Here is an 18,294-nt window from a genome sequence, read left to right as displayed (position 1 = left end):
CTAATTTGACGTTTCTAGATTTCTTTCACTGCATTATAGCTATGTAATATTAGTGTTAATCTGGTCCTTGTAATAAGAACTAATGGCCAAGCAAGGCACATAATGAGTTTTGTTGATGTTCTGATATAGCCTGCTGATTTCATATCAATGCATATAGATTATCATTACAATGTAGTATCATGAAACGGTTGGAAACAGCAATGAAAAAAAAACTTGTTTAAATTGCTGGGAATATTTATAAATAAATGCACAGATGTACAATAAATGTTATATAGACTTCAATGTTAAAGAACAAATATCATGAAAATAAATCATTGTGCAATACATTTTGAGAGTTGTTACTTCAAAGTATAGGCTTAATGACCCATAAGGCCACCCACAGCTTTAAATTTATACATGTGTGACCAAACCAATGAACAGTTAGCTGAAAAAAAATTAGACTGGCCTTATGATTGTGGTCTAGGCTGAAAGGCTCGGTGGGCGGGTGGGGGGGGGGGGGGGGGGGGGGGGGGACGGTTACTATGACCGGGTATACAGGGTTGCTCGTCAGGATTGGCTCATTTTGGCAAGTTTTTGGTCTATAGAAGTATAGAGATGGCCCAGGCCCTTATCCCAAATAAGGTATAATAATTTGGGTCCTTGACAACACAGGGCTAAGAGATGAGCTATATTGAACTGTTAATGCTTGCCATAATGATATATCTTAGTCTGAGCAAATTAAAGGTAGTGTGAAAAATTTAAGTTCTATATAATTATTTCACCATATAAAATTAGGTTCTAGGAGATAGGTCCCTTTTGCCACTAAGACGAGGTCTCTTGATTACCCGCTAAATTTTCCAAAGCCAGGTCTAGAGGTCAGAATTCACTGAGGAGCATCCCGTTCCAAAAAAATGGAAGAACCCCCACCCCCACCCAGGCTCAAAGGAGGCAGGCAGAGATGCAAAGGCTAGATAACACAGAAATCCTAGTTATTCTAGGGCCTACTGTAGTTTATTTTAGGCTCAACCCTACAGTTTTATGACTTAAACTTGTAGGCCTGTGCCAAAAATTATATTGGGGGTTGGATTTTTTAACAGAGCACTTCGAGAGACAAAGATTTTACTTAAGTTGCAGATCCATAGCTGTAGGCCTTCTTTAGTCATCTGTCTTATCACAGCATTTCAAATTATTGTTTACAGCAATAGTTATGGGTAAATACATTTGTGTACACTAGCCCCCTCCTTCCCCCTACCTGCTAAAACAAAGTCATTGCAAGTTAACTTTCAAACAATAAGGAACAACTTTATTTTATTAGATCCTTGTAGGGAATTATGTAAGCTTTGTAACGAGCCATCAGACAAGAAAATCCGTGCAATATTAAGCGAATAGTGGCGGAAAAACGTTATATACTGCAGCCTGCTGCATTGTTTGAATTACCGCGCCAAGATGGCGGACTTGTTGACGTATGTCCGGCCGGCCGATGCGGCATCTAGGCTTTTATATCTATGCTTGTGACGATGTCTTCTCAAAGGATGAAAGGTTGCAGGCAGCTGGGACCGAGAGGATGCAGCAAAGAACCTATGTGCTGGCTACAGTGCACCACGTGAGGTACGCTGGCTACGGGCCGCACCTTTCGGTATCTGTGAAGCTCTGATTTTCGTTTTTTGTGTGTGATAGTTTCCCTCAGCTGACACTATGACAAACCACCCTGTTACTTAAGTTTGTCCACTCTTTATAGGTCTATATATCCTCTTTCTCAAAAGGGACCATCCATCACCAGAGAACTGCAGAACTCATGAACAAGTGACTATTCCAAATTTTCACATTTACACAAACAACCTTACTCAGATCATCACGAGAAAACAAAAACAGCAGGATTTCAAAATGAATGATAAGGGTTACAGATTGAATGAGAAGTATTTTTATAGGAAATTGAAATTATGGAATATATTTATAGAGAATTTTCTATTTATTCATTTATTTATTTTTATAAAGTGGATCCCTTGTTGGGCAAATCATACAAGAACTAGCCTATAAATCTCAGAGAAAACTTATGAAGTATTACACTGATTAGATACAATAATAATTTCAGGTATATAATCAGGTATTAACTTGAACACAAACAACTGTGTGGAAATTCGCAATATATATATATATATATATATATATATATATATATATATATATATATATATATATATATGAGTGGCCCCAGATAAAAAACAATGCCAGTCACTGCTTCATCATATTTAAAACAGTGAACAATGGATAAACACTTATAGAGAAAACCTGAACGATAGCAGCCGCTTTACAGCCGCTCATCAGCTGACCCACTCACCCCTATCTTGCAGGTACTGATGCTGCCTGGATATCGTTTTCCAGGGTCTTACTCTCCTCATCCCTCCTGACTCCTCCTCCTCCTCAGGTACTTTGGTTATAGCCAAAGGCTTCCAGTTCAGTTTGACAAGGCCTTTGTGTAAAGATAGTTACTATCTAGTTACAGTTCGTTGCAACACAAAGCAATTCTTTAATCAAATAAACTGCGGTTAATTATGACGTTGCTGTGGAACTGTTCTCTCTACCGTTATTGTGAGAAAGGTTTTGACAACGGCCTAATTTTGATCTTTGATAAAGGGATCACTTCATGATAGACCATGTTTCAGGACAAACCAATAAATACATTATGACTGGTACCTCTCCATCCTCATCTTCATCTTCTTATGGTTTAGTATTTCTTTATCATATAATAACAATTTCATTTGAAAATAGAAGCCAACCTGCTGCCTCCCATACTTAGATCCGCTTTGCTATACGGTAAATGATAATATATTGTCTTGTGTGTATAAAAATTACACCTTTTCATTCCCTTTCATTAGCTTTTTAGGTAGTGTAAATCCTATACAGAAGCTACTGCCGCCATTTCAAGTTAAAGCTCCCTAGATATTTCCTCCTAGATTTAGTATTTGAGGCGGAATTAAGGTTGGGAAGCAGTAAGGTGATCTTGCAAAATTAAGCGCTTATCAGTTATAGTCTAAAATAAATATCTACAAAAATCCCTAAAAATATATCGCAATAAACAGACTAAAACTGTCATGGACAAAATATGGTAGTGATAATCATTGCATAACAAATAGTTTTTGGCGAGAAATAAGTTAATAACAACATCTGGTACTGTTGTATAAAACAGAAGGACTTGTCGACCGAAATGTGATGAATGCTGGTCTTATTTTCCTTAATGGAGGGTTAAAAACGAATTCGTGTTCATCTGGAATTAGTCATTGTAATTATACCTCAAATTTTCTCAGGAAAGGAAGTCGAATAGATTGACGAATATTTTTTACAAGAATTGCTTAACTTCAATTGACAGACCGCACTGTCTCTGGGTAGTAATTTAGACATTTTAGACCAACAGTGTCCGCAAAAAGAGAAGTCCCAAGGCTTCTCGTTACAAGAGGTGTAGTAGACGCCACTCAGTCTGGCTAACGTGGATTACATAAACAAGCATCACGTATATACACAGTACAAGTTCAAATCTTCCAGATACCAACTAGAACTATCTGTTCGTCTGTTAACTTACAACCAAGATACCAGAGTCCGTGGACCTTTCCCCAGTAAGAATTGACACTACAATGGCAGAGTTCCTCAACACTACCACTAGACATCAGCTCGGTATGCTGGTTCCTCTCCTCCTTCCACCACTGGCTCTGCTACGATAAAACGTAAGTCAGAATAGAAAACCCAAGGGAAATTATGGCTTCATCATCAAACCAAAGAATTCTAGACTGTTCAAAATATTAGGCAACACATAAAAATCACTAGAGAATTTGATCTTTATAAGTATAACTGCTAATTGGCATATCTACTGGACATTGGTACCATTTTTTAAATATACAGAATTAGAATGGAAAGGCTTTCATTTATAAATGAAAAAAAAAAGGTAAGATTTAATGAAAAAAAGGGTCTGTAAGATTTACATTTGAGAAATATAACTAAGCCTAAAATCTTGACGAAAGGGACGCTATAACATTTATAATGTATTTAACAGCAGTGAAATTTGAATGCATAAAAAAAACAGAATAAAAAAAAGACAAAGTAAATCAACATTAAAAAAGACAAAGTAAATCAACATTACCTTTCGTAAACTGCAATGAAATTTGAATGTATAAAAACCAGAATAAAAAAAAAGACAAAATTAATCAACATTACCTTTCGTAAACTGCAGTGGAATTTGAACGTATAAAAAACAATTTAAAAAAAGACAGAATTAATCAACATTACCTTTCGTGAACTTGACAGCGGCCTCTTCCCCCTTTTTCGAATTACAATATCTGCAGAAGAAACAAGACAAACCAATAAAAAACGTGGTCACATCACGACAGTGCATTGAACTAATCCTTCGTCATGCGTGATCTGGAATGTCCTATAAGCAGAGCATTATTCTATTTTAACGGCTCGAAATACTAAGCCGAGTAGTACGTGAGCATTCTGCCCCATGAAAAGACTGGCGTGACACAATGAGAGGTCATCAACATTGATAACGCCTGCTTCTAGGAAAACTGTAGCTGGCCTAGGTCGTTTATACCTCTTTTCACAATTAGAGCGAGACGCTAGACTGAGTGAAAGGATAAACATGCATGAGGAGAGCTAATGAAGTACCTTAGGGCGGTTAAGGATAGGGCAAAACCCCTTGTTAAGGACTTTGCGTCTTCTGGTGAACGATTAATTTTAGATAGCTGAAATAAAATGCTGTTTGATATGGCTTACAAAGACTTTCATGGACTCTTTCAAAGTAAAATAAGATTGGGGTTCTAACACTGAAACCTATTAATATTTTAGTGTTGGAAATGAATGCTGATTATAATGAATCCGTCCAAATGCACCAAACAGAAATCCCTAACCAAACACACACACACACATTTGTGTATCATCATGACATGTTTATTGTCTTCGACATAGCATGAACTTTGTAACCAGAAAATCCTTCGTCAGAATAACTTGCTCATCTATAAAACAGAACCATTGAAGGTAAAAAATTACTGTGACGGTATTAGGACTACGTAGTTAGGTGAGCGGCCACAGGTAGGCGCTGCTCGCAGCTGCATGCCTGGCTGGCTGCCGCTGCATCGCCGCCTTCAGTTCAGACTTCAGAGAGATCGGGGAGTCGCGGAAAGTGAATGTGTTCTTTAGAGTGTTTTGTGATTATTCCTCTTATTACCTATGTTATGGTACCTTACGCAGCTTACGATTGCAGAAATGGGCTCAGGAATTCTTCCAGAGGAAGGGGAATCACATTTCATAGGTAAGCAAAGCATAGTATGGAATTTATTCGCCCTTAGTGTATGCTAGACCGATAAATGTCTCCTTAGCAGCACGTTCGCTGCCTCTGATAACACGCCATGTATTTTCGGTACATTAATTCGGCACATTTGTGCAATCGCTTCAATTCTGAAGTCATATAGCTATTAACCATATAAAGTTAAAAAATCTTGTTCCTTATTAAAAATGCATAGTAATGAATAGGCCTATAGGTTACTGGTTGTGTCAACAAGTCTCGTCATGCAAACATGTTAGTGCGTTGCATCTGGGCAACTGCTGTATTTTGTCGGTCATTAAGAATTCATTTTAGTAGATAGGCCTGTAGGATAATGTCTGTGCCATCAGTTTTCCAGTCTTAGATGTGTAAAGACTGGGTTAGAGTTGTTTAGATAACAATTGCATTTCATCAAGTGTGGATTCTCAACGAAATTCGGGAAAGTTAGGCACACTTGGAAAGAATCTTTCAGGGCGAAGCAAAGTTACCAAACAAACCGTAGAAAACAGCTTTAATGATAAGATTCTTACTAAAAATGACTGTATTTTGTAGGTGTAACAAATCCTGGCTAAGTTTATGATGTCATTAAGCGATATATCTCGTAGGTCGGTGAGAGCAAAAAAATGAAGTTTGGTAGCCTAGGGCCCTAGGCTAAACCCATGCCCTGACACTACTACTCATTTGGCTAGAGGCTTTATCATTTAAACATCATTCTAAATACAACCTAACTTCGAACATATTGAAATAACTTCTTTGTGGTTAAATGATCGAATCATCATACCAAGGTGGGAAAAATAGCCGTTAAGGATGAATACAACCAAATATAAAAAAAATATCTAAGGAAACGCTAGACCTATACCTGCTGGTTCTGCAGATATTTTTTTTGTTTCATCATTCTTTTAAGAACAATCTCCATCCAAATAAGCCATAATTGCTCTCTTATGGTAATACTAACTCTTTCTCAAAGCTTTAGAACGGGAAGAGATGAATTTGCTGGCCTTTTGCTACCGTCGTTTTCTGTGACTCCGAAAATTGCGGGAAACAAAATTATATTTTGCCAAACTTGTTTTCAAAACTTTCGCGAAATAAAACTCCCAGAAATACTAGTGTGGCTAAACTTACATTTTGATTACTGATCGTTCAGTAATTGAATAAAGGACTCTAATATCCGTTAGTTTTGGATTAAGCCAGTCCTAATTTGAACGAAAAATATTTCATATATATAATATATATATATATATATATATATATATATATATATATAATGATTCTTTTATGCAAAATTCTTTACTTCATGTGAATCAGCATTTCAGTGTTTTATTTCATTTATTATTTATTTTATTTATTTATGCATGTAGATAAATTACTGATTGACTACTAAGGTGATGTTTTTCTCATCAAATTTCAATTTTCTCTTCCATATTAGATATATATAGCCTGCAATTAGAATATAACGACCTTTACTTCAACTGACATAGACATATATTAAAAATATTGTAAAGTAAAATAGTTACCTTCAATAGAGTAACAGATAATGCATAGAGAGAGAGAGGAGAGCGAGGCTTAGCAGAAGATGAGAGAGACGAGAGAGACGAGAGAGAGAGGTAGAGAGCTAGTGAGAGAGAGGCTGCCTGCCTTAGTGTTTCCATCACCACAGTATAGTACTAGTATGTGCTGGACTGTTTCTATATGCTGCCCGAGGTCGTACTCTTTGCAGGAAATCGCCACTCCGTGTTATTGACTCTATATGGACAGAACATCTGTTTCATGAGATTTCCTTGAAAGTAAATCTAGTCACATGAATGTGGAAACACTGAAAATGTCGACCGGAAGGTGCTGCTTCCCCTTTAGACGTAAAAAAACTAGTGTAAAATTAGTTCACTAACCTATAAGAATAATAATAAAAAAATACGGATAACATTTTTCTTCAAATTGCTTTCCTCGTTTGCGTGAGGTTGCTTCCACAATTCAGGTCTTACAATAAAGGCTTAGCTTTATATAATATATGTATATATATATATATATATTATGTATATATATATATATATATATATATATATATATATATATATATATATATGTATATGATTACTGGGTACATGACAATAAGGGGATTTTGTTCTAAACTCAAGCTTAAAAAGAAAAAAATCCGAAATGCCTATCCAAAATGGACAAATTTCCAAGGAGAAACTGACTGATTAACGCGTTTCTGTAGACTGACATTACAACAGGAGAGAGAATGGACTTGAGCAACATCTTGCTGGTAAACTTACCTGCACAAGATTATGATTAATACCAAGACGATGATCAGGAGCAACGCTCCTTCTACATAGACGATCACGAGCATCAGATGCTCCTTCGGTCCTGGTTGCGTCGTCAGCTTCACTGGCTCCAGCTGTTGCCAGACCGTTTCCTGGTATTTAGGATCCCCTGAAGTGGAGAGTGGGTAAGCTTAATGAATCAGCAACGTTAATAACAGTTTCCGTTTATTTATTTGATTTCGTTTGTTACAACATCAAGAACATTTTGTGGTGGTTTCTGTTATCAGGAGGATTTACTAGACTTTAACGCAGGAACTGAAGAGAATAGCATTGCAAGGTGTTCTCAGTTACTGGTAAATAAGGATATCTAATGGTGTGTATCATGCCTCTACTACTCTAGCAAGAGGGACATGAGTACTAAAAAAAAAAAAAAAACCTGACTCCAAAATGTCAAGTCAGGGCTAAAGTGTAGTAAGGAAGTTTAGGAAAGATATGTCCTCTGGCTAACAAATAGACTGATCACTGCGGTCTTGATGATTATGTTTTAGGAAAGTGATAAGAAGAAATGAAGAGCAGTAAATATGGAAACAGCTTATAAAAACTATTGGAAAGGTGCAGAATATCATGGGAAAGAGGCAGAGATAAAGATGTAGACCAGATGAGAATTCAGGAGGAAAGTACACAAGAGAGACTCATTTCATAGCTAACATCAGAAATGGAAAATCTGAGGTAAAAACTGTAAAGTTTGTTTGCGTGTATCTTTAAGCAAAGAAATCAGAAATTGTAGGCGAGATAATGTTCTCTCATTCGTTTTAGAGATACTACCTTGCAAATCTGTAATGCCAAGCACTCCAATTAAGTAGGATTCTCCTTGCTTCAAGGGACAGTTATAAATTCCTCCATGAACACCTCCATCTCCCACTTCAATCGTTTCATTCGTCTGAAAAGCAAGAGAATAGGATGTACAGGTGAAGATCATGGTACAGTAACATTACATTTAAGAGGGCCGAGTTATATTAGAGTAATTTAGAATCTCCTTATTTTTTTTACTCTCTTTTGTCCATCTCCTAACAATAAGCAGGATAGAAATAGCAGAATGTGGGGTCACTGATATATATTTCTCATATAACAAACGCGTGAACCATAGCATATAGGCCTAGTCTTCTGCAGTTGGCTATAGTCAGCACTCTGCCCATATGACTTTTTGTTTGGCAATTCCTTCATCCATACGTAAAACCAGCGTCTTTAGCTATCCATTCAGATCTGTTTCAGATACAAACCAGTGTCTGAATAAATCTAACTCTAATTCTCAGACTTTTAAGAATTGTTACTGACTTACCTGCACGGTCTAGGTAATATACATAGACCGTGCCTACCCCGTCAGACTGAGTAAACTACTATGAGATTCAGGGTCTCTGTAACACGGTTTTCTGGACTTTGCTCCTTGTCAAAGCATCGGATGTAGCTGAAAGTTGACATATGTATATTTTACAACCACACACAAATTTTGTCAGCATTATCAATAACCTAAACCCGATAGTTTTAATTTTTATAGAGTAAAAATGATCTAGCCGACGCCATGGCTAATGATTACGAGCCAAGAGTCGAAAAACATTCATTACGTAAGCAATGTAAACACCTTTTGACGAAATGTTGCTCCGCCCATCCACCAGACAGAAACTCCATCGGCTCTGAAACCCAAAGACTTTATGAATGGCGGAACGATACATAGATGTGGGTGGGGTATCAGTGCTAGCGTAGTAATACTACTGTAGCAGTAGTGCCGCAACAGTATAGCAGTAATATACATGAATCAAACGTTTAGGCCAACTGCTGGGATCCTTGAGGATCATTTAGCACTTCTTACAACTACTCGAGAAATTAGTTTTTATAGCCAGAAGTTAAATTTTCTAATCCAACAATGCCCATGGTAGCCTTCAGTGTTATCCTGAATTATAACGAGGCCAAAGTAGGTGGAGCCTCATGAAGTCATCATTCTGACGATAATTATTGGTGAAGGTTTAAAGCCAATATACGGTACCGGCTATTTTTTTTTTTTCAGTAAATAGGTAGATAGCCAATAAATAAAAATTGGATATAGCAGTTATCAAATCAAGCTTGTCTACTATGTTTTTGAAAATTACCAACTATTCCCTACATCTTGTCAATATGATTGTGACCTATAAAGTAGACTGTAATTTCTTAGGAAACCTATTTTGGGAGTTAGACTAATAATCGAAGTGTTTTTGTATTTATTAACATAGAGAGGTTCCAGAGTTCATAAAGATGTACTGCTTTGCTTGTATTTAAATTTGTATGTCATTGTTGCCAGAGGTTTAGCCTTCGTTACGTATAGCCAATCATCCATCGAGAAAGAGGGAAGAAATGCTGTCATAAGTTACGTAACGAGCGCGTTCGAAACCTTTTCTCTGAGTAAGTTGGCCCGTCTTCAAAAAGTCACTTTTACATTATAAGTACCAAATTTATACAACCTACGTAATGCAGAATACAGTCAAAATTTGTGTAGATATAATATGTATTCTGAATAAGCGTTATATTTATGAAATGCATAGATAAAAAGTTATTGCGTAAAAACTGTGTTCCAGAGGCCCTGAATCTCATAGTAGGCTGTGGGAAAGCAAACTGAGTGCAGTTTACCTAAAAGAAATCTCAATTTAACACGTATAACAGTTATTGCCTGTGGCAGTTGTGTGTTAACGATCAATATTGAGAATAGGAAACAGATGGAATAGTTAACCAAGGTTTACGTTACTTACTCCAGGAAGCACCGCAGCAATCCAAGTCGATTCATCACACGACGGGTTGTCTTGAGAGTTATCCTTTTTTCCTTGTCTGCTTCTTTCGTAATTGTTCAGAATCTCGAGGCTCTCGTTTCGCAGGTCTTGTCTTTGGTTCTGCGCATCTTTCGGAATGTGTTTAACGAATACCACGAAGTTGCTGTCATTAGTAAACAAGACACAGCTGATTGAAAGTCTTTTTCTTAACAGATGGAAAAGAGCAATGATGATAATAAAATGAAATATATATTTTTCTTTTTGCCAAAAAGAGATCGTTTTCCTTTACACTGGGTTTTCAAGACCAGATGACCAGCTATTCTGAAACTTCGATATAACAGAGAAAACATTTTCTTTTATAACGAAGGAAGATCACAATATGACTGACTAAGTGTCTGCTCGTGCAAACCCTTGCTAACGTTAATAGCAGATTTCAGAGGTGAAAACACTCGGAAAATGCTCAAACCTTTTGGTTTCTCCTGTGTTGGTGAGCTTCGGGAGGATCAGGGGAATGGTGGAATTGGTGATGTCGTCCACTCGGGCAGAACCTCGGAATAGAGGAGAGGGTCTTGTGACCATCTCAATCTTCAGTTTCTCCCCACAGAACATGACGTTGCAGCAGTAAGCTTCGAGTGTGTACTTTGTTCCAGATTTCAGATTCTTAATCTGAAAAAGCAAATAATAATAATCATAAATAAAACAAAACAAATAATGTAGAGCAAAATAACAGTAGACCTACCCAAGCGTGTATGTATGCATGTGTGTATGATGTATGGGCGTATGTATTCTTAAATATATTCTTAAGTATATGTGTAGGCCTGTCTCTGTGAACTTTTAACTTCATCATTTGCAGCCTAAGAGAGGCAGATCAATGTGATCTGTAATTTCAGTCTGTTGTTGAATGACCCGTTTCCTGCCCTTCTAATTCTAGTTTTGGGATGCAGGAAAAGGGAAAGGCTAAGGACAGAAAAGTCTCAGTATTTAAGAACGTATGTACACACACACACACACATACGTATATATATATATATTATATATATATATATATATATATATATATATATATATATATATATATATATCTTGCATCACCTCAAGTGAAGAATGAGACTCGGTGTAGGTCCTGACGGGTTTCAGCTTTATTTCTAAGCCAATGACGAAGGACAGATACATAGTAGTGGAAATGATATATATTTGTATGTATCAGTCATTCGTCAAAGGCTCGCAAATAAAGCAGAAACTGGTCAGGATCTACACCCAGTCTCGTTTTCTTACCTGCGATAATGTGTGATAACGAATCACATACTAATGTAATATAATCACGCACATTAATATATATATATATATATCTATATATATATATATATATCTATATCTATATATATATATAAATGCATTTTATTACATGACCATGATTCATGTACGTATATAAGCATTAAGTTACAAATGTCCATTAATATCTAATTGGCTCTACCTCGAAATTAATTATTTTCATATATATGTTAACCTAAGGGGAGTTTTTAAGTTGATAAGAAATTCGTCGGCTCATGGACTCGAACCACGGAAACCAAGAATTCAAGACCTATAGAGTGACGCTTTAGCCCACAGGACTATCATGAGAGCGTCACTGTAGGTCCTGAATTCTTGTTTTCCGTACGAATTTCTTACCAACTAAAAAGTTCCCCTTCGATTAACATATGTGAAAAATGTTAATTTCGAGGTAGAGCGAATTAGATATTAAAGGACATAATGTAGTTTGTTACTGATATTGGTAATATAATAAATGTCATATGACAGATTTTCTAAAATATCTGAAAACTAAATTCACTCACTGATGACTTTCTTGATTTGGCCTTTACTGTAAGTACGTATCACGTCTTAACATTACACGCGAAGAAAAGGAACTGGTCATTGTTTGGGCGGTGGCTGAAAGCATTTACAAAAAAACTGAACCATCTTACCACTCCAGAATATTGTCATGGCATTCCCTGATCTTAGTTAAAGGAGTAATCCTTGTTTTAGATTAAGATGGGGTAGGTTAGGTTGCTTTATAGAACGGGATTAGTTACTGTTCCAAGATACCAACCTCACACTTCATAGTCTTGATGTTTTCCTCGTAAGGTATCACGCAAGAGGCCTTCGGTCCTGCAACCGTGCAGTTTTGCAATCTTCCTCCAGTGAAGGTCGGGGGCTTGATGGAAACGCCTAGGGCGTTCCTGTCACGTTCTTCCTTCTGCAGTAGTGGCTCACCGGGTTCTTTTGTCGAGAGAGAAGAACTTATCTTAACGGCTCATATTCTTAGTTATGAATGAACAAAAACAAGACACGTTTTTTTTTTTTTTTTTTTTTTTTTTTTTTTATAGTTAGAATGAAGAAATCAGATTACAAGGTCCGATCTTCTAAAGAGAGAGAGAGGGAGAAAACGCAAGCTTGAGAATGTGAATCTGTAAATTCTCATGAGTCTAAACGTATGCCCACGCTGACGCTTATTTGTGTTCATGTTTGTAAGTATGTGCCTTATGTTGTCATTTACTAGCACATAAACGTAGAGAACGTATGCAGTTACATAAAATACGAGTATATATATTTCATTCTGGAAAATTTCCATTCTCAGAAAACCTTGTAAGATGAATAGTTGAACAACTCTTTTTATCAGCATTATAAAATTAACGCTGATATTTTGGATGATCTAACCCCTGGTTAAGTATAGCTCGTAAAGACAAATTCTCTAATCAAAACGAAATTATTTCAGAAACTATCCTTTTGAATTTTTTATTACTAATAGACTAATAATAAAGTAGTAGTATTACCGGAAATTAATGAAAAGTTTTTTAAAATCTTCCCATTTGAAGGTAAAACGAAGCTAAAGGAATGAATGATTGCGATGGAAAGTAAATGAGAGCAGAAGAATAAATCAAATTGTTGAAGAAAGGAGAAATTAACGTGAATCCCCGTCCCTGCCACCCTATACACTCACCCCCCCTCCCACCTCTCTCTCTCTCTCTCTCTCTCTCTCTTCTCTCTCTCTCTCTCTCTTCTCTCTCGTCTCTCTCGCTCTCTCTCTCTTCTCTCTCTCTTCTCTCTCTCTCTCTCTATCTCTCTCTCTCTCTCTCTCTCTCTCTCTCTCTCTCTCATGAAAGATTGATCCTTGAGTATCTCTTATTTACAAATAAATAAAAATGACTCGCTGAACTTATTCATGAATACTTAATACCGGGAACTTATGAATACCGAAGCGTTCCAACGTCTCAGTTTAAAGCAAAATATCTAAAGGAATAGAAATGAAAAAGGAAAAAATATAAAGTTGTGGGATTGACGTACTTGCGAAGGTCCTGAATTCAAATTCGCTCGCTTGGCTCTGGAAATGCGAGGTTCCAACTGTGATCTGAAAAGATGCTCGAGATGAAGAGTGGTAACGTAACTTTGTAGATCTGTTTTGGGAACGAAAAAGCTTAGGTGTCAAAACTACCAATAGTGGTGTTGTTGCTAATGTCCTCATTCTTGTTTTAATTCTTGCATTCTACATCTGCTACACAACTACAGTACCCACCCTATGGTATTTTTATACTGGGTTACTGTGGTTTGTAAATTTTTGCCACTCACCCACCCTAACCCAAAGGGGAGTGTTTTTTTTTATTTATTTTTTTATTTTTCATTTATTTATTTTTTTAATACGGGAACTTTTGTTTCTGCGCTCGGCAACTGCTTTACTTTTAGTAGCCCTGGCTGTTGCGAAAACTTCAAATGGCTTACATGTGCGATCCCTGCCTTAAGCGGTTATACATTGTTTCAAATAATGTTTGCATCCACCCTCCACCCCCACCCCCCAAAAATACAAACACTTGGACAAGTATTTCTAAAATCCAGATCTTCTAAAAGCACTTCTCTAAGTAACAAATCATCAACTTCCAATAAAAGAGACGTCAAGGATGCGAAGAAAAGGTATATGACGAGTGAGAAACTGCTTTTTTACCTGTACATTGTAAGTGCTGTCCATTTTCAGATGGCTGATAGTGAGACAATACTGGTAGCTCTCAACATCAGAACACTTAGCACCGTCTTCGGGAGAGATTTCGTATACTTCGTCATCGACAGTGATGTTGTAGCCCATGATTTTGCCATTGGACGGACACGGGGCATTCCACATCACTTTCACGTCGGTTTCATTCAAGGGGAATACCTTCAAATCCTTCACAGGTGGCGGTGCTAGTGAACGAGGATATGAAAGAAGTGGTAATTCTGGAAATCTTCAGAGTGCAAGATCTTTCCAAAATGCTTTTATCTGTCAGTGGTATTTCACTGCTGATTCCGAAGTTATGATTTATAGCATCTGGATATCAGAAGGTCATTAGTTGTATTGGTAAAACCTACCTTTTTCCTCTGTGTATACAAGAACTGCAGCTCGTTGTTCAGGTACTGGAACTCGTTTAACTTTCACTGCTGGCACAAACTTCTGGCCAGGCATCAGTCCAGAGAAGATGTGGTTGATGACTCCGCTATGGAACTGATCGATAGCAGGAGGAAGTAACTCAGATTCCTCGATCAAAACGTTGGTGCCATTACAATCCTCGTACGAGAGGGAAAAGGAAAGCTCTGCATTAGGTCCATTGTAATGAGCACAGGTTCCTTCTATCGTTGCAGAGCACAGAATATTTTCAGAGCCATCAGGGGTGCACACAAGCTCGGTAACATTCACGGTTGGCACTGAAAGAGTAAAAGATATACTTATTAATGATTAATGTCTTTAATTCCAATGAACCTAAACAATTTTATAGACTGCATTGATTGTTTACTATTTTTCTGGGCCTAGAGACAATAAATGGCAATGAGCCAAAGCAATGTTGAGGGTTTTTCAAGACAGCTGGTTAGTACGGGTCAAAGTGATAAATCAAATATACAGGTGTTACACGATTTCCAATCTCCGTCAGATCTGGGTCCTCAGCAATACCGTTGTCACTTTTCTGATATGAACGTAACATTAACAATGCCATTTACATGCAAAATAAAAGTAGACAGGAGTATGACATACAAGAGCAATTATTGCTATAACTACAATGTTAGGAAAATCAATCTTATGAAAGTAGATATACAAATGAGTTTCAAAACACAAAATTTTTAATGGTCAGTGCGTTAATTACATCATCCTTCTTTACCTTCTACACCAGTCTCAGCTGTGTAACATTCCTCAGCAGTTGTCTTCGAGTCCGACTCTCGGAAGACATAGAGGCAGACGTTGTATGACGCATGAGCCTGGAGACCGCTGATGACTATAGGCTGGTTTTCGACGATAATCCTGTTCCATTTCTCATTCTGCTCCTTGTAATCGCAGCTCATGTGGGTCAGTAACTGCGTCGAGGAATAGTCAGCAGTGCGTGGCATTTTATTTCAAGAAGAATTAGTTTTTTATACGCATTTCTCTGAATCTTACTGCTAAAATCAAGATTGTTTTATATTTCTGAATTGATTTGCCTTCAGTAAATGCTTGGAGCTGTATTGCTCTGTGCTTTAGGTCTGAATACTTTTGCAAGTATTTTGATGACTTCTCAAAACTTTATAAACGATTTCAGTGAACTACCTACCTTATAGCCAACATGATAATATAGCTTATCTTGGTGCTCTTCTTCATCGTCCCCAGTGCGGTCCCAGGACAAAGTAAGAGTTCTGGGAGATGCCACTTCAACTTTCATGTTCTTAGGAAGCGAAGGTGGACCTGAAAAGATTCCATAAACTCTTAACGGTTATTCAAATAAATAAAACACTAAGTTTTCTTTGTAGTTTCTCGGTTAGAGAAATGTGACTGAAATATGGCACTATTCATTACTTTACCTAAATAATTTCAGAAAGATCTTCGGCATGCTTAGATTTCACTTAGTATTCTGAAGAGCGAAAACAGTATATTGCTACTTCACAACAATTTAACCTGATGCTGCAGAGTACATTAGCATCTCAAGCAAAATAAGTTATTCACAAGATTTCGTTCCAACAAGAAGCACTGAATATGTCGCCTAATGAGAACTTCCCTTTTGTAAGTTCCAGCTGTTTCTAATTTTACCCGAAAATGTTAGTGTTTGTCTTAGTCATATGCCAATTACGCAGCTGATTTCTGAGAGCAACAAAATATAGAATATTCTACGATGATCAAATCTACGCAATGGTCGTGGAGACAATCCGGTTGTTGAGAAGCAAAAAAACAAAAGGCTTGTTAACATAGGATTTGAACGAGGTAATGGATTACCGCGCTTCTTTAATATAATACTAAACAAGGAATTCTTTATGCAATATGCTAGCTAAGAAGCAATTTAGTCACAGAACTTTAGAGGCCCTAAGACGTCACTAACGATCAATACAGGTGGAAGTTCAAACGTCTTTGAGTGAGAGACTTACATTTTCCTGTAACTGGGTCACAATCGTTGGCTTGACACTTCTCTTGGCAGCTACCAGTGCACCCAGCACCATACTCCCCAAGGCCACAAGCTAAGATGTCGTTGAGAAAAAAGTAAGAGAAATAAATAAAATTGCAAGATATTTACTAACCTGATTGCAAGGCAAGAGACCGAAAATTCATCTGTGACAGAGAATCGTCTAAAACGGTAACAAAGCCTTTCTCGCTTTGCTATTATGATTCATATCTGGTTGACAAGGTGCGAAGGTTTAAGTATGTTCACCCAAACATATCCTTACAAAAGCTGTGTACTTTCTACGTGCTGTAAATTTTTTAGGTCATAAATGCATACTGAACTTTACGGTGAAGATATTAAGTAAAATGAATGAATCTGTAACCGTTATTTCTTACTTACACTGGTCACACAACACGCCTTTGTATCCTGCAGCACAGGAACATCCTAGTGGACTAGGAAGACAAAACGTGAGTCCTTCACAGGAATCTATCACAGGTAGCCTAAAGAGGAACTCTTTTTCGCTGCAATGTAACTCGCAGTCATTACCAATGTAGCCTTTGGGACAAGCTGTGGTCAAGAGAAAATGAAAAGAATTTCATTTTGGTTGTTGTAGTTGCTGGAATGAGGCTTCATGTCCACAACATTTCTGCCTTTTGTGTTTGCTTTATGCTTCCATGTTAAGAGGGTACTGTAGAGAGCAAAGTTTGAGTTATTTTCACGAGGATTTTATGGAAAATCAGCCACGTCATGGAATCCAATATGTACAACATTCCAATGGCGATACAAATAAATGGTAATATCTAAGAAAACTCGAATTTTTCTGATTGGTCAGGATTATCTAGCCTAGTATTGGCTCTGGTTCTTATGACTTTCCAATAGAAAACTTACAAAAATAATTTCAATAAAATTCTAATAAGGACCAGCCATAGACCGAAGAACATTCATTCATTTTTGTGTTGGTCGGGATCCAAGTCATGGGTCAAATGATATCCAGAAACCAGTACAGACTAAATTTACGGGGGGTGTCGTTTAGGAAACACAAGTTATTACTACATTTATGCTTCACTCTGAAGTAACAAGTCCCAGACAGATCAAACCCTGAACCTCAGTTGTCAAGAGGGTTTTCGTAAAAAGTTGGTCGGTGACCCTATTGAAAATGTCTTTCTCTTGTGTTCTTGAATGAAAGGACACTTTATTTCAATATTTTACTTTTTCTGTTTTGACACTTAAGGCATAAGGAGTTCATGGAACCACAAAGGAAAGTTCTACGAAGAACAAAACATCGTTTTTACCTTTCTGACACAAGTTCCCCGTGAATCCTGGTGGGCAGACGCACTCGCCTGTGTTGCTGTGGCACTCGCCACCATTCTTACATTTTGGGCAAGTATGTTGACACCTATTACCGAACTTTCCTGCTTCACAATCTGAGTAAAGAACAACTTAAGTATCATATTAACACACCAAGATAACCCTTACAGCTGAAATTCTCCGGAATTAAACCTGATGACGAGCCAAAACTCCATTGAGGTTGATTACAGTAGGGTTGGGGC

At 37.2% G+C, this 18,294-nt stretch overlaps 1 protein-coding gene across 2 annotated transcripts in view; it reads right to left on the bottom strand.

Moving 5' to 3' along the window:
- Positions 1-1,327: 1,327 nt before the first annotated feature.
- The window catches only part of LOC135217129 (uncharacterized), a 33,500-nt gene continuing 16,533 nt past the window's right edge, over positions 1,328-18,294 (bottom strand). The window contains exons 10-24 of one of the 2 annotated variants that reach the window (XM_064252835.1): positions 18,037-18,168; positions 17,144-17,311; positions 16,731-16,820; positions 15,926-16,056; positions 15,500-15,692; positions 14,718-15,050; positions 14,320-14,552; positions 13,668-13,731; positions 12,433-12,602; positions 10,813-11,012; positions 10,329-10,509; positions 8,377-8,491; positions 7,564-7,720; positions 4,258-4,307; positions 1,328-3,686 (exon numbers count right to left, since the gene is read on the bottom strand). In XM_064252835.1, the coding sequence (XP_064108905.1) occupies positions 3,634-3,686; positions 4,258-4,307; positions 7,564-7,720; positions 8,377-8,491; positions 10,329-10,509; positions 10,813-11,012; positions 12,433-12,602; positions 13,668-13,731; positions 14,320-14,552; positions 14,718-15,050; positions 15,500-15,692; positions 15,926-16,056; positions 16,731-16,820; positions 17,144-17,311; positions 18,037-18,168 (2,270 nt within the window). In that variant the 3' untranslated portion in view covers positions 1,328-3,633. The remainder of the gene's footprint in view (positions 3,687-4,257; positions 4,308-7,563; positions 7,721-8,376; positions 8,492-10,328; positions 10,510-10,812; positions 11,013-12,432; positions 12,603-13,667; positions 13,732-14,319; positions 14,553-14,717; positions 15,051-15,499; positions 15,693-15,925; positions 16,057-16,730; positions 16,821-17,143; positions 17,312-18,036; positions 18,169-18,294) is intronic. The other variant, XM_064252836.1, reaches the window with a different exon arrangement.

The sequence above is a fragment of the Macrobrachium nipponense genome, chromosome 7, assembly GCF_015104395.2.
Source record: "Macrobrachium nipponense isolate FS-2020 chromosome 7, ASM1510439v2, whole genome shotgun sequence".
NCBI classification, from domain to species: domain Eukaryota; kingdom Metazoa; phylum Arthropoda; class Malacostraca; order Decapoda; family Palaemonidae; genus Macrobrachium; species Macrobrachium nipponense.
Note: the sequence above shows the minus strand (reverse complement) of the source record. Positions and strands in the feature narration are given on the sequence as shown.